The 16,483-nt window shown below is 45.6% G+C and overlaps 1 protein-coding gene across 5 annotated transcripts in view; it reads left to right on the plus strand.

Annotated features, from left to right (window-relative positions):
- DCUN1D2 (defective in cullin neddylation 1 domain containing 2) overlaps positions 1–16,027 on the plus strand; it is a 37,387-nt gene extending 21,360 nt beyond the window's left edge. For 3 of the 5 annotated variants that reach the window (XM_053563038.1, XM_053563039.1, XM_053563041.1), the window contains exons 5-7: positions 10,024–10,106; positions 12,484–12,580; positions 14,471–16,027. In XM_053563038.1, the coding sequence (XP_053419013.1) occupies positions 10,024–10,106; positions 12,484–12,580; positions 14,471–14,550 (260 nt within the window). In that variant the 3' untranslated portion in view covers positions 14,551–16,027. Of the gene's footprint in view, positions 1–10,023; positions 10,107–12,483; positions 12,581–13,919 lie in introns of all 5 variants that reach the window. The other 2 variants (XM_053563040.1, XM_053563042.1) reach the window with 2 other exon arrangements.
- The last annotated feature ends 456 nt before the right edge of the window (positions 16,028–16,483 follow it).

Genomic DNA, 16,483 nt, shown 5'->3' on the forward strand with positions numbered 1-16,483 from the left:
CACCAGTCCCCAAGACAACAGAGATTGGGGCATTGGCCACAGGGCTCTGGTTGAGTCAGACTCACAGTGACTCAGGTCATATCTGTGCACCATGGAAAGGGTAAGCTCTTGGGGCACTGGCATCTTGGTAGTAAGAAGGTAATTCTCACAGCACCACAAGGCACAGTGCCCAGACCGGAGACTTGTCAGGGCTGTAGGGTGACAAAGTCTTACCCCTTCCCTCTCACCTGTTGCTTGGAATGAGCTGACAAAGAGGTACTATCCACTCCTGACTGCTGGTCACTGGAGGTGCAGTCCACGCAGAAAAGCAGGATAAATGCTGGGTTCTTGGCTGTTAAATCTCAGCTCTCAGTGGAATAAGCCAGTTCCTGGCATCCTTCAAAAACCAGCCAATGTTTGTTTTCACGTCATTGTGAGCTCATGGATTTAACACTTCGGGAGGCTTTCAGTCCATTGCAGTTAGTCCCCCATTTGAAGCTCAAATTGCCCCATCTGTGGCCAGCAGGAGCCTCTTCAGATTTGCTCCTGGGTCCTTTAGACATGACCTTGGCAGTCATGACCTTGGCAGTGTTGAGGGTTTGCTGGCTGTGTGCAGGGTATGACCCTGGCTGTGTCAGGACTTGCTGGCTGGCTATCATATGGCTATTTGGGGACTATCTATCCACTTGCTGCCCTAGACCCAGATATCACCTGTTTCTCAAACATCCCTGACTTCTGTTAGTGGAAAATGGATTCAAGGCCATAATCAAGTTACTAGGAATGATTGTTAATACTGAGTTGGTCCTTGTTACCCTGGTCCCAGGGTGCTCTGAACACTGAGCCTGTCCTTGTTACCCTGGTCCCAAGATGCTCTGAACAGTGAGCCCATCCTTCTTACCCTGGTCCCAGGGTGCTGTGAACAGTCACAGAATAATGATACTAACACCATCTCCACTGACACAGTGACACCTCCTCTCCTGTTCAGAACACAAGCTGGCTGTCCCTGCTCTGTGCACACAGGCGGGGCTCTCCTGGGCCTGCTGTCACCCCTCTGCCAGCCCATCCCTCTCACTCTCAGTTTGGCATCTCTCTGCTTCTTGGTGTTTAAAATTCATTCTTCCCTGGATCCCCAAAGTGCTTTTGGGGAAAATATTCTATGAGTCCTTGCATATTGGTAACAGTTTTGTTAGATAAAAATCCTGGCCTCGTGTTTTTCCTTCTTCGACTATCTTACATATGTTATTCTATTTTCTTCTGGTGGAGATCGTTATTGTTGGATAATCTGATGATAATGTAATTTTCTTTTTCTTATAAGTTACTTAGTGTTTTTGCCTAGATGTCAAAAGGGCATTTTCCCTCCTCCTCTAAAGCACAGTAATTTTACTAAATAGGTCTCAGTATTCTTCATAATTCAGGGTTGGTGTTCTCAGCTATGCTTTCAATATGTAGTTTCCAGTGTTTTTTTTTATTTCAGGAAACTGTTCTTTAATGATGGTTTAAAGCATTTGTAGTTTCTTTTATTTAGTTCTAGTTTTTACAGAGACTCCTGTTATCCATGTAATTGGGTTAGAGCTTCTTCACCTGTCTGCAGTGTTTGTTACTCATACCCTTTTCATCAGTTCCTAATTTCTTTATTTCAAAAACAATCTTCCTTTTTCACTTTCTTTTCCTCTGAAGTCATTACAGTCATGTCTCACTTAATAACAGGGATGCATTCTGAAAATGCTGTCATCAGGCAACTTTGTTGCAGTGGAACAGCAGGGTGTACTTACACAGACTGGCAGTGCAGCCCCCCTTACACCTGAACCTCAGCCTGTACTTACACAGACCGGCGGTGCAGCCCCACACCTGAACCTCAGCCTGTACTTACACAGACTGGCGGTGCAGCCCCCCTTACACCTGAACCTCAGCCTGTACTTACACAGACCGGTGGTGCAGACCCCCACACCTGAACCTCAGCCTGTACTTACACAAACCAGCACTGCAGCCCCACACCTGAACCTCAGCCTGTACTTACACAAACCAGCACTGCAGCCCCACACCTGAACCTCAGCCTGTACTTACACAGACTGGCGGTGCAGCCCCCCTTACACCTGAACCTCAGCCTGTACTTACACAGACCGGTGGTGCAGACCCCCACACCTGAACCTCAGCGTGTACTTACACAGACCGGCGGTGCAGCCCCCCCTTACACCTGAACTTCAGTGTGTACTTACACAGACCGGCAGTGCAGATCCCCACACCTGAACCTCAGCCTGTACTTAGGCCAGTGGTGCAGCCCCCAACACCTGAACCTCAGCATGTACTTACACAAACCAGCGGTGCAGCCCCCCTTACACCTGAACCTCAGTGTGTACTTACACAGACCGGCGGTGCAGCCCCCTACACCTGAACCTCAGCATGTCCTTAGACCAGCGGTGCAGCCCCCACACCTGAACCTCAGCATGTACTTACACAGACCGGAGGTGCAGACCCCACACCTGAACCTCAGCATGTACTTACACAGACCAGCGGTGCAGCCCCCTACACCTGAACGTCAGCATGTCCTTAGACCAGCAGTGCAGCCCCCACACCTGAACCTCAGCGTGTACTTACACAGACCAGCGATGCAGCCCCGCCTCCCCCTGATCTCTGCACACCTGGATGTGTGGCTGCCCTGTTGCTCCTCAGCTACAAACCTACATGGCATGTTACTATGTGAATACCACAAGCAATTGTGACAGGATGGTAAAAATTTGTGTATCTTGACATATCTGAATACAGAAAGCACACAGTAGAGACCTGGCACCAGGGTTACATGGGATGACTGGAAGGCTGTGCACAACTGTGCTCGAGTCAGCTTGCTCTTATGGGCCTTCCAGTCTGGTAATTTTTGGAATGACTCCTTATTTCCAATTCTTGAATTTTGGCCCCTAATTTCTGACACAAGGTCTCCGTGTTCTGTCGGACTCCTCCACGTCTCTCAGCCTGTTTTCTTTTGGTGTGTTTGCTGGCGAGCATTTGTTTCTAAGGGATCATCTTGTCTATAGCAGGGGTCCTCAAACTGCGGCCCGCGGGCCACATGAGGTGGTATGATTGTATTTGTTCCTGTTTTGTTTTTTTACTTCAAACTAAGATATGTGCAGTGTGCATAGGAATTTGTTCATATATATTTTCTTAAACTATAGTCCGGCCCTCCAACGATCTGAGGGACAGTGAATTGGCCCCCTGTTTAAAAAGTTTGAGGACGCCTGGTCTATAGTGTCATTGCCTTAGACTTGGAAGGAGGGTTGTTCAGAGCAGCTTTTTGTACTTGGTAGAGTCCCACCTTCTGGAGCCTGGGCATGTGTACACGTGCGTCACTCACAGAGACGTGGAGTGGCCTTCTCAGGGTTTCTGGCCTGTTCCTCTCCTCACCTTCTCTCTCTTTTCTGCCTCTGCCGTCCCTTCCTACCCAGCTTGTTCTCCTCCCAGGTGTGTGTCTACAGCATGGGCCCTGTTGGGAAGGTGGCCCCAACAGGTCAGTTGAGGCCCTCTTGGCAGAGCCCTGCACTCAGCCACCGCCAGCTTCAGGCTGGTCCTTGCCTGAGCCTGGCACAAGCCTCTGGCTGCTCTGCGGCCTCCGCTCCTCACAACTGTCAAAGATTCAGCACCCTCTGGCTTCTCCCTGCACCACCGTGCAGGTCTTGTGCTGGTAGAGGTTCATCCTCTGCTGTTTGTAACTTTGTCACTTAAATATACTGTAAGTGTGGCCTACAGGTTTTGCTATCTGATTGCCTTTTCTGTTTTATATGAGGATTCAGAGAAAATTTAAAACTACACTGCCTTTGCTCCCTTTCCAGAATCCTTTCCCATACCTTTTGGTGTTGAGTTCTCATAGATTACTTGTCTGAAGGAAAGAAAAGAGTGGCTGAGCATAGAACTTCTTGTTTTAAACCAGTCAACTGAGGTATCCTTGGGGATTTGCTTCCCGAAGACTTTTTTTTTCTTTTAACCATTTTTACTATTTTAAGTGTATAGTTCTGTAGCATTAAATGCATTCACAATATTGTGTAAGCATCACCTGTGTCTATTATCAGAACTTTTCATCTTCTAAAACCAACGCTCTGTCCCCATTTCCCCTTCCCAAACTCCTGGCAGCCACATTTCTACTCTCTGTCTCCGTGAATTGAGTACTCTTAGGACCCCACAGGAGTGGAAGCAACAGCTTCCTCTTTCCATGATGCTCGGTTCACGTAATGTCCTCAAGGCTCACTTATGGTGCAGCACGTATCAGAATCTCCTTCCTTCGTGAGGCTGAATAACGTCCCACATCTGCTCACCACATTGTGTTTGTGCATCAGCCTCCGTGGGTGTGTGTTCTGCTCCATAGCTGGCCTGTGGTGACCATGCTGCTGCGGACAGGGGTGTTCAGTCATGTGCTCAAGTCCCCACTCTCAGTGCTGTGGGTCATGTGGGATTGTGCAGGTGATTTTTTGAGGAGCCACCACCATATTTGCACAGTGGCTGCACAGGTAACATTCCTGTCAAGAAGGAATGGGTAGTTTCTGTACCTCCCTGAAACATTTAATATTCTCTGGTTTTTTTGTTTTTTTTTTTTTGAGACAGTCTCACTCTGTCGCCCTTGGTAGACTGCCATGGCATCATAGCTCATAGCAACCTCAAATCCTTGGGCTTAAGTGATCCTCTTCCCTCAAGCCTCCCTGAGTGGCTGAGATTACAGTTGCTTACCACAACACCCAGCTAGTTTTTTTCCTATTTTTAGTAGAGACAGGGTCTCACTCTGGCTTAGGCTGGTCTGGAATTTCTGAGCTCACACAATCCACCTGCCTCGGCCCCCCAGAGTGCTGGGATTATAGGCGTGAGCCACTGTGCTCGACTGTAATGGGCATCCTGGGGAGTGTGCCCCAGACTGTTCTCTTATGAGCTGATTTTTTACTTCGAGGACTAAAACCCTTGCTTTTTATCTTCTCTGTTCCACTCTTTCCCTAAGAGTCTGAGACAAAATAGTTGTTAAAGTTAAAGCCTATTCTAGCTTGCACCCTGATTACACAGTAACTGTCATCAGTATTTCAAAAAACAATTACTGGTCTTTTCTAGAAAGAAACCAGCAAGCAAGCAGATAGCAGAACGGCAGTGCCGAAGGAGATTTGGGTGGGCTTGGCATGTCTGTGCAGACCCATGGCTCGGCGGCGAGGCCAGGGCTGCCGTGGCCGGTGCGCCATCTCCTGCTCTCTGCTTTCCCACTTCTGTTTCTTGACGCCTTCCACTGTCCATGCTGATGTCACCCAGGGTGGAAGTGCTGTTCCCTTGCTGCTCTAAATCTAGCTAGTTCAGGTCTGAGTGTAATGATCATTATTCTTCAAAAGGAAAATTTAGGAAATGCAGTCTGATTCCTACAGGATTATCTAGCTTCCTTTTTCAAATGAGAGTTAGTCTGATTCAAATTTCAAAATAACAGCAACTCTTCTTTTTTGTAAATGGTTATTAGGAAGGACATCTTAAAATTTCAATGAATGATAAGATTTTTTTTTTCTGACTATGTTAATCTGTGACTTTAGTATTTTCAGTATAATTTTGACGTAATTTTGCTTCTGTTAGAAACAATCATTTAGGGCAGCGTCTGTGACTCATTGAGTAGGGAGCCGGCCCCATATACCAAGGGTGGCGGGTTCGAACTCGGCATCAGCCAAAACTGCAACAAAAAAATAGCCGGGCATTGTGGTAGGCGCCTGTAGTCCCTCCTGTACTCAGGAGGCTGAGGCAAGAGAATCACCTAAGCCTAAGAGCTGGAGGTCGCTTTGAGCTGTGACGCCACAGAACTCTATGGAGGGCAACAAAGTGAGACTCTGTCTCAAAAAAGAAAAAGAAAGAAAGAAAGAAAGAAAGGAACAATTATGTATGGGCAGAGCCTGTGGCTCGGTGGGTAGGGCACTGGCCCCATATTCCAAGGGTAGCGGGTTCGAACCCGACCCCAGCCAAACTACAACAAAAAAAATAGGTGTTGTGGCAGGTGCCTAGTTGCAGCTACTCAGGAGGCTGAGGCAAGAGAATCACCTAAGCCCATGAGTTGGAGGTTGATGTGATCTGTGACACCAGATCACATCAACCTCCAAGAATGATAAAGTTGAGACTCTATCTCTAAAAAAAAAATAAAAAATATTTAGCAAATTTATGGCCATCATTTTAATTGCAAGCGATTAGCTAATCAATCAGCAAACATTCAGTTAGTACCTACTTTGTGAAGCTGCTTAAGACAGACATTTTGGGATACGAGTAATTATAAGAGCAGCTGCCATGTTGTGGTGCTGATGTGATCCTGTAACCCTTCAAGTTTCTGAGGTCACTGTCATGGTCTCTATTGTGTAGATGAGGAGACTGAGGTATAGAGTGGAGAGCTTAACTCAAGGTGATGTCATCACTAAGTGTTCCCAGGTGGGTTTGAACTAAGGTCTTTCTGACTCCACATTTTATGCTCTGACCCCGACGTTTCTTTCCTCCCTGACCTCCCAGGCTTCCATCTTTATAACTTGAACCATAAAGGACTGATACTATTTTAAATGAAGTAGATGCCAATGCTTTCTACTTTTAAAGCAGTAAGAACCTCCTTTATGCCAACTAAATAGTATAGATAGCACAAGAAGCTCTATCAGCTAATATCTGTGGACGTGGCTTGGCTGATTTTTTTCAGTTGGTTAATGATAAATAACTCCACACACCAAATCTCTTCTTTTACTTAGAGCTACACTTCACAGCTGACTCACACTGGTATTTCCACTGGGAATTATGCTATTCTTATTCAGTCACATAAGAACGCATTACAGAAGTTTCCCTGCTGCCAGGATGGGGCAGTGCCCACACCCACTCTGAGCATTTTCCAAGTTAAAGTTGTTTCCACTAGGCTCTTTGGAGGAGTCTGGGGTCTTGATTAAATTTTTGAACCAGTGCTCAAGAGGCTTCCAGGCTTCTCTTGAGCACCCTGTGACTTTAGGAGTAGGTCTCCAAGAACACCCACCTGGAGAGAGTGTATTTTGCCCTCCCCTCCATTTTCCCTTTTCACTCTGCCTGAAAGGAGGCTCCTAGCCCAATCTTCATGATGGCATCAGGCTTTATAGCCTGTTCATCCCAACTTTTATGGTGTTAGTTCTCTAGTTTGACTTTATTATCAATACCCTAGACAGGTTTAGAAGAGGCAAGGCAGGCGGCGCCTGTGGCTCAGTGAGTAGGGCGCCAGCCCCATATGCCTAAGGTGGCGGGTTCAAACCCAGCCCCGGCCAAACTGCAACAACAACAAAAAAAATAGCCGGGCGTTGTGGTGGGCGCCTGTAGTCCCAGCTGCTCGGGAGGCTGAGGGAAGAGAATCACGTAAGCCCAAGAGTTAGAGGTTGCTGTGAGGCGTGTGACGTCATGGCACTCTACCTGAGGGCAGTACAGTGAGACTCTGTCTCTACAAAAAAAAAAAAAGAAGAAGAAGAAGAGGCAAGGCATAGATAAACATTTATTGGGTATTGACTCTGGTAGGTATTGTGGCGGGGGGAGGAACGATGTTCATGCAGAGTTGAATTAGACATGGAATCACAGTGAATCATGAAATAGTGAGCTCATCATTAAGGACGACAAAGGCAGACTGCATCTATTACCTTTGGGGGGATTTAGCCAAAAAGTTCTGGGTCTCAGAAAGGAAGAGGCACAGAAGTACATCCAAGAGGAATTGGTATTCCGTATTCCAGGCAGCATGGTATTTGAGTTAACATCGAGGAATGAAAAGGAATTCAGAGATGAGATGAAAAGGAAGACACAGTAGAGGGGACGCGTCCACTGTCGTGAGCAGAGATTGGCAAATTAAAGCTTGTGGGCTGAATCTGCCCCTCTGCCTGTGTATAGAGGGAGCTAAGGATGGTCACGTGGAACATATCCCCAAGAAGGACTCCACCTAACAAAATCAAATATTTTGACCTGGTTATTTATACACTCACATTAACCTGAAATAAATTTACTTAAAAAATAAATAAAAATAAAATAAAATAAAAAATAAAAAACATTTGTATTTGTTGCTATCTTGCAATCTATGGGATTTTTCCCTTTTGATGTCAAAATGAAAAAAGGGTTAGCATTTCATTTAACTTTCACGTGTAGGTGTTGCTTTTGAGAATGTTTATATTATGACATCGTGTTAACTTGCCAGACATTGAAAAGTCTTAGGAACTGTTTGAGGCTCTTCAGAGGGTGGTCTGCAGATGGCGACATGAGCGTGGCTGGTGAGCTTGCTGCAAGTGTAGACCGCAGGCCTCATTCAGACCCACTGGGTGGGTTCAAAGCTCAGTGGCTTCAGGTGGCATCACTTTTGGTAGCACATCATCCTTTGGGTTAGGAATTTCGGTGCAACTCCACCGGGCAGCCCTTCTGTCCCCCAGGGTATTGACAGAGGCATTTCAGCCAGAGCTGGGCCAGGTTGAAAGACCAGAAAGGAATCCCTGGCATCCCTGATGTCCTTGTTGGCTCTGCAGGGCTCCTCTCAGCTCTCACCTTCTCTTTTCCCAGGTGGGAGGAACAATTCTGTGGGGACTGCCCAGCCTGGGGACCCTGTGGCATTGCTCCCCTGGACACCATCCCACCTGATACACTTTTTAGTTCTATAGTAATTTCCAAAAGGTTGTAAATTAGGGTCTAAATTAATTGCCCAAACAAGAAGTTACAAAATATATTTTCTTTCTCCACAAATATTTTAAAGAAGTTTAGTATAAGGATAATGTTGTTTTTGTATTGTTTTGTTTTGTTTTGAGACAGTCTCACTATGTCACCCTTGATAGAATGCTGTGGCATCGTAGCTCACAGCAACCTCAAACTCTTGGACTTAAGCAATTCTCTTGCCTCAGCCTCCCACGGGCATTGGTGGATCCCAGATAGATGCAGTTTTCGGTTGCTTGAGAGTTACTATGAAAAATAGGCCTAACTAATTCTGTACCCCATACTATACCATACCATACCATACCATGAACTGTATTGACTTAATATGAAAATACACCAATTAAAAGCAAATTAAGGGCCGGGCGCGGTGAGTCACGACTATAATCCTAGCACTCTGGGAGGCCGAGGCGGGTGGATCCCTTGAGTTTGATACCAGCTTAAGCAAGAGTGAGACCCTGTCTCTATTATAAATAGAAAAACTGAGGCAAGAGGATTGCTTGAGCCCAAGAGTTGGAGGTTATTGTGAGCTAGATGCCACAGCACTCTACCTGGGTAACAGCTTGACACTCTGTCTCAAAAAAAAGAAAAGAAAAAAAAAAGCAAATTAAGACAAATAAAGGCAAACTTCACTTACTGTAACATAGTTTTTACTGCATTACAAAACAGCTGTGTAAATACCATGTACAATTTTAATGAAAATACACTTTTTAACTTTACTACATATTTTTTTAACTTCAGATAACACACATAACGGTTAAAACAAGCATTGACTTACTGATGACAGGGCACGCCAAGGTAAAACTATGATTTTTTTTTTTTTTTAAGCAGGGCCACCCACCAGTTGCTTGAGTTCCAGATAATGGGGAGTTTCCTATAGTTGTGAATCAGATTCTGTTTGGGCGGGCCTGTTTGGAGAGAGTGCATCCCTTCCTTTCTAAACCAGTCATCTGATTTGCAGTTTGACACATAGAGCAGTGGCCTATTTTTTAAAAAGATTATATTCATTTGTAGTATTCAGATAAGTCAAAGATTATATTCATTTGTAGTATTCAGATAAGTCAGGTTTAAAGAAAGCTCAATATACAGTATGTGAAAATTTGAGTCTCCAAAACAGATGAATTCAAGGATAATTATTTGTATGATTGAATAACTTTAATACATAAATCTTTTTCCAGTGAAGTTTCCCAGATCTATAAAATTAAAATATATGTGATTCTCAGGAGCCCTTCTGTAGAGATTAGGCCTTGTGTCACTCTTGGGTTAGATTGCCAAATTTTATTGATCACGTGAATATCAGTGTGCTAAGAAGTAGTCATTGTTTTGTGAAGTAGAAAAAGAGACTGGGATTTATTAACTGTTCTTTCTCTCTTTTGCCAGATTTAGAAATGGCTGTTGCATACTGGAAATTAGTACTATCTGGAAGATTTAAATTCTTAGATCTTTGGAACACATTCCTGCTGGTAAGCGTCCTTCTTGCATGTGCCCAGCATGAAGAGTGGGTCGTGCAAGTTTGGGGTGTTCATAATTGTGTGACTAAAGTCTCACAAGGGACATTTTGGATAAACTAAAAGTACCACACAGAGATCCACAAGCCCAGACAGGGGACCTTGTGGCTTTGCCACCTGTGGGAGATGGCCTCAGATGGAGGGGCACCCAGCAGCCCCCTAAAACTCCTCCTGGACGGGGCTTTCTAGGTCTGCTACAAACCTCAGCAACTCTGATCTGTCCTCTCCTCTGTGGGCCCTCAATGATTCTGTATTTCCACTGAGAAAGTTAATATCCTTTAAGAAAGGTCCAGTGCCACACTTTCTGTAAGTAGATTTGGGCTTTAGCACAGAGATTGTGTCCCATTGTTCAGGTAGCCTAGCCACGGCATGTGTGCCTGGTCTGATGCCTCTTTAAATGCATATGACAGTGCTCAGAAGGAAAGGAGACCTTAGTGGGCCCCCAGGAAAGAGCCATGTGACAGCAGGCCAGGTGCTGCTGTAGTGCTGGCCTGGCTGGCCAGGCAGCAGGTGCAGCTCTGGGTTGAGGGAGTGGATGGGGCAGTGGGACATGCCCCGACTCAGAGAAGACAGGCCTCTCACAGTCCCATCAGGAAGATGAAAGAAGGGGCTCTCAACACCCCACAGCCTGTAGCCTGGCCACCACCTTGAGTCGGTCTCTAATGCAGGTAATGTGTACTTTGCTGCCACTTAACTGGCTTTGTGGCCTCTGGCAAGTTACTTCCCAGTGCCTTCCTCATCTGGTGATAGTGCTCACAGACACAGCAGCATGGCAAAGGGTGGAAGCTGGTGGCCTGCGTGCAGGGGCTTCCCCACAGCCGTGTCCTCACTATGCCACTTCTGTGAAGACATGCGGAGGGTAATGGCTCCGTGCTCCCCCCACGCTGTTCACCTGGGGTCACTCCTGAATTCCACGTGCATAGAGATGGGGACCAAGGTGCTCACAGGATGCTGACAGCAAAATGCAGAGAGTGGCCAGAGGGATATCAGTGCCATAGAACTCAACTAGAGAGCAGTGAAAATGAACGATTAGATTTACATGTGTCAGTCTGGTTACATCTCAAACAATGTTATGTGGGAAAAAAACAAGTTGCAGAAAACTCTAGGTGTAATTTGCTAGGAGTTAATAATGTTTTAAAATATAAGGCATGCTTATAAGCTATGTGTGAATATATATACATGAAAATAATGTATGAAAATAGGCATGAGAGTGATTAAATGCTGAATTCAGAGGAAGAAGAAGAGTAGGCCCAGGGGAACCACAGGGTTTCACCTCCTCAGCAGGACGGTAAACACAAAGGTGATCCATACTCTCCACAGTTTTTGGTATATCTAAAATATTGAATAACATATTTTTAGAGAATTGTCCTATCCCACTGCAAGAACTGTCTAATATTTTTAAAAATAAATATATAGAACTAAAGTAAATAGAAATATCGACTTGCCTACTGTCCTGCATTGTTTTAGAATTGGTTTAGGAGGCAAATAACAAGATTAAAAATATTCCTCTTTTATTTGACTAAAACAGAAGTTTATAATTTTAATATTTAAGGCTCAGTGCCTGTGGCTCAAGCGGCTAAGATGCCAGCCACATACACCTGAGCTGACGGGTTTGAATCCAGGGCTCGCCAAACAACAATGGTGGCTGCAACCAAAAAATAGCCGGGCGTTATGGTGGGTGCCTGTAGTCCCAGCTATTTGGAGGCTGAGGCAGGAGAATCGCTTGAGCCCAAGAGTTGGAGGTTGCTGTGAGCTGTGATGCCACAGCACTCTACCCAGGGTGACAGCTTGAGGCTCTGTCTCAAAAAAAAAAAAAATTGATATTTAAAATATTTTGTTTTTTGACTCAGCGCCCGTAGCTCAGTGAGTAGGGTACTGGCCACATATACTGAGGCTGGCGAGATTAAGCCCAGCCCAAGACAGCTAAACAACAATGACAACTGCAACAAAAAAAATAGCCAGGCGTTGTGGTAGGTACCTGTAGTCCCAGCTACTCAGGAGGCTGAGGCAAGAGTATCACTTAAGCCCAAGAGTTTGAGTTTGCTGTGAGCTGTGATACTACGGAACTCTACCTGAGTGACAGTGAGACTGTCTCAAAATAAATAAATAAATAAAATAAAATAATTTGTTTTTAAGCAAGTCTACTTTCTGTATTTGTAGGCATTGTTTAGTTTATAACATCTATACAAAGCACTATTATTACTTTTAACAATTTTGTTATTTCTAATTGAATCAGGGAGCGTCACTCATTAATTAAAGAGCGTGACGCTCCTGGGACAGCTTAGAGTGGAGTCTATATCTTAATCTGGTGGATTTTCTTCTCATGTGTTAGGAACATCACAAAAGATCGATTCCGAGGGACACTTGGAATCTTCTGCTAGATTTTGGAAACATGATTGCAGATGACATGTCTAACTACGATGAAGAAGGTATTGAAAGTTGTAGTGCTTGAGATCTTCATCAACAAAGCTCCCCTCAACCTGCATGTCCACTTCTCAGAGCCATGGAGGGTACAGACGCTCCTCCCCATGGCCCGCTAGACTCCTGCATATACCCTGTCACTGAAGAAGGCCATTAAAATAATGGCCATTTCCTTATTATTTCTTACATGTCACACAAAAGAAAAGTAAGGCTTCATATTCAGTTTAGGTAAGAAGACAGTCCTCTGAACTACAGCATTTCAAACTGTCCGTGCAGAGGCCCTGTGGTGACACAGCGTTAGATAGAAATCACCTCTCCTAAATACCAATCCCATTCACTGCCTTAGGTTAGTGATTCCATGATGCTCTTGAAGCTTATTTGGAGGCTCCAACTTTTATCTGCTTGCATCAATATATTTATACATATAGTAGTCCCCTACTACTATATGTATACTACTCGAGACACTAAACCAAAGCATATTTGGATGCCCATGATGTGATGCACAGGCGCCCCACCACGCTGGGAAAGAGCACAGGGCAGCTCGGGACAGCTGCCATGATGTCATACACCAGGCACTCTACCACATTGGGAGAGAGCGCAGGGCAGATCTGGGTGGCTGCCCCTGATGTCATACACCAGCCCCTCTACCACAGCTGGGAGAGAGCGCAGGGCAGCTCTGGGCGGCTGCCTGTGATGTCATACACCAGGCACTCTACCACGCTGGGAGAGAGTGCAGGGCAGCTCTGGGCAGCTGCCCATGATGTCATACACCACGCACTCTACCACGCTGGGAGAGAGAACAGGGCAGCTCTGGGCAGCTGCCCGTAATGTCATACACCAGGCACTCTACCACATTGGGAGAAAGCACAGGGCAGGTCTGGGCAGCTGCTCATGATATGATGCATAGGCACCCCTCCACCCTCGCGGGAGCACAGGGCAGCTCTGGGCGGCGACACTTAGCCACCAGCGGTTATACAGGTCTGTCTTCTCACAGTTTTAGCTCCTTTCTCTTTATGTCCTCAACACTTAGCACAATACCCAGCCCATGACAAGCACCTAATGAAAGAGGGGATTGTTTTTTTTTTTTTTTTGGCCGGGGCTGGGCTTGAACCCGCCACCTCCGGCATATGGGACCGGCGCCCTACCCGTTGAGCCACAGGCGCCGCCCGAGGGGATTGTTGAAAGTAGACAGAAGCGTAGGTTCCGGGTGCTCTGACTGAGGGGGCGCGTCTGTTGGAGCTCTCGGGAGCACAGGCGAGGCAAGAGTGCTGATGATGAAGAAAGAATCTCCTTGCCATCCCCCCACCCCCTGGACAGATGAGTCCATTTCTTTTCATTCCTGCTCAGCTGGGCCTGATTGCCTGAAGCACTGGACAGGACATGTGGCCGCATTGTGCACATGGGGGTGATGGAGGTGTGTGGACACCACACCTGTGCTTGCTGGCGTGGCCTTGCTGAGCAGAAGATTTGGGGGACTTTAGCCAATTCATTCTGTAAGACACAAGCTGTGTGAACTTCAAATCATTTGTGTTCTTAAAATATAAAGGTTGGTTGATATTGTGGAAAAATGTTTTGACTAAAAAATATTGCTCTAGGCTCGATGCCCGTTGCTCAGTGGTTAGGGCACCGTCCACATATACTGGGGCTGCTGGGTTTGAACCTGGCCCCGGCATGCTAAACAACAATAACAACAAAAAATTAGCCGGAGTTGTGGCGGATGCCTTTAGTCCCAGCTACTTGGCAGGCTGAGTCAAGAGAGTCGCTTAGGCCCAAGAGTTTGAGATTGCCATGAGCTGTGATGAGCTGTACTCTACTGAGGGTGACATAGTGAGACTCTGTCTAAATAAATAAATAGCTCTAACACTGATTTTTAAAATGTATTTGTTTGCTTTCTTTAGGAGCATGGCCAGTTCTTATAGACGATTTTGTAGAATATGCACGGCCAGTAGTCACAGGTGGGAAACGCAGCCCTTTCTAGGCAGAAAATTCAGATGGATTGAGATTATAAAATGAACTTCACCCTGCAAGGAGACAAAGTGTGCAGCTGTGCTGACTGCAGAGGCCGGTCCCCCACGACCAGTCCTGGGGTGGAATAGCCATCGGCTCTGCTTCAGGACACAGTGGAGGTTTGTGGGCACTGTGAGCAGGTCCTCAGAAGACAGCTGCTTTGGAATGTTTGGAGATTTGTCATCGTAGCTGTTGCTAGGAGATTTCCACATGATTTTCGTACTTACAAAAAAGTGACAGAGCCCGTTTGCAGGAGCGCAGAACATGCTGCTTTAGTTCATGACTTAAGGCAAACACCAGCAGTTAGCAAAACTCCTGTCTACTCTTACCGTAACATCACTTAAAAACATTATTTGCATCCTCGGCAGAATGTTGTATTTTTATACAAGTCAAAGATGTTAAAAATATGCAGTAAGGAAGATGATCTTGCCACAGAGTCTAATGTTTTCTAAACTTAGTGCCAGTAATTCAAGATTTATATTTTATGATTACCAGATACATTTTTGTTTTCATTTTCTCTAGATGTTCATCTGAAATTTATTTTATCATTTTTGACAAACGTTGCAGTTTGCCCGGTGATGGCAGGTACAGTGGCTCCAGCAGAGCTTTATTTTAAACTGCATATAACTGTGGGCCTGTTTTACTTCCAGTAATGTTATTTGAACTTACTCAGAAATTTCATAAAGTATTTTAAAATATATTTTGTTACATTTGAAGAGATGTTTTTCCATGGAAAATATCTCTTTCATGAGTGATGAATTATAGATTTAAAAATCAAATGTGTTGGATCCTTTCCCCTACCTGTGATGTCATAGTGTCCAGCGTCCAGCCTTCTGTGCAGTCGTGCACGTTTGGAAGCTAAAATGTACATCGTTGTTCACAAAATCCCCACACCTTTATCCTATTTGTGGACCGAAGTCTGTCTTTGCACCATGTTGGCTTCTGTCCCTGGTGTTTGCCCGGTCAGGGGAGCACACTGGTGCAGCTCAGGCATGGAGTGCCGAATGGGCCTGGTCAGCTGGAGTCGTGATGTCCTCACTATGTTGACCCTACCTCACCTTTGCCAAGACCTTCGAGTCACCAGCATGCCTTGCTGCCCTGTCTTCAGCACCGAGCGGGAAGCAGGAAAGTTATCCCAGACCTGCCACTTGACTGGCTTTTGGAAACCTCTCCTGACAACCCAAGGCTTGTGCACTCGGTGGGGGTGAACTGGTGCTTCTAAACAGAGACCCTCTGGGGCAGCGAGCAGGGCACAAGGACAGGCTACAGGGATGGGCCCTGCCTGGATGAGGGACCTGAGGACTGGTCTCGGGATGGGCAAGTCACATGCCTTCCTCAGGCTCTGCGTCCAAACCCGCAAGAGGGAAACGTGGCCATCTCTACCTTTAAAAATCTATGATTCTCAGAGAGCATTTATTTAATATAATAACAACTTCAAAAATGTTAAAGCGTCTTCTAGGTTTTGTGAATTCTTGACACGTAATTATCTTGTTCAGAGATGTTTATAGAATTCTGATAATGTATACACCATGGAGATCTGCAATACTTTTTTTTGAGATTTAAAGTTCTATGGGATTGTCAATAGATTAATTGGAAAAAGGTTGTTCAAAAAAAGTGGTTTCTTTTTCTTCTATTATATACATTTGAGTCATGCATGCTATGAAATGCTAAGAACAGAAACGTGAAAATAAATTGTTTCTCTGGTGTTGAGGTGCCCTTTTCATTCTCTTCTTGGTTGCCTGGATACTTGGCTATCAGCTGTCAGGGTACTAATCTTTGTGGTGAACTGGGAGAGGCCCTCTCCCTGCGGCAGTGAACAAGCACCTCCCACAAGTCTCTTACCTGCCGCCCCAGCAAATCATCCTCTTTCAGGGTTGCATCATGTGCTAAATACGGCATTCCAT

The sequence above is a fragment of the Nycticebus coucang genome, chromosome 15 (genome assembly GCF_027406575.1).
Source record: "Nycticebus coucang isolate mNycCou1 chromosome 15, mNycCou1.pri, whole genome shotgun sequence".
NCBI classification, from domain to species: domain Eukaryota; kingdom Metazoa; phylum Chordata; class Mammalia; order Primates; family Lorisidae; genus Nycticebus; species Nycticebus coucang.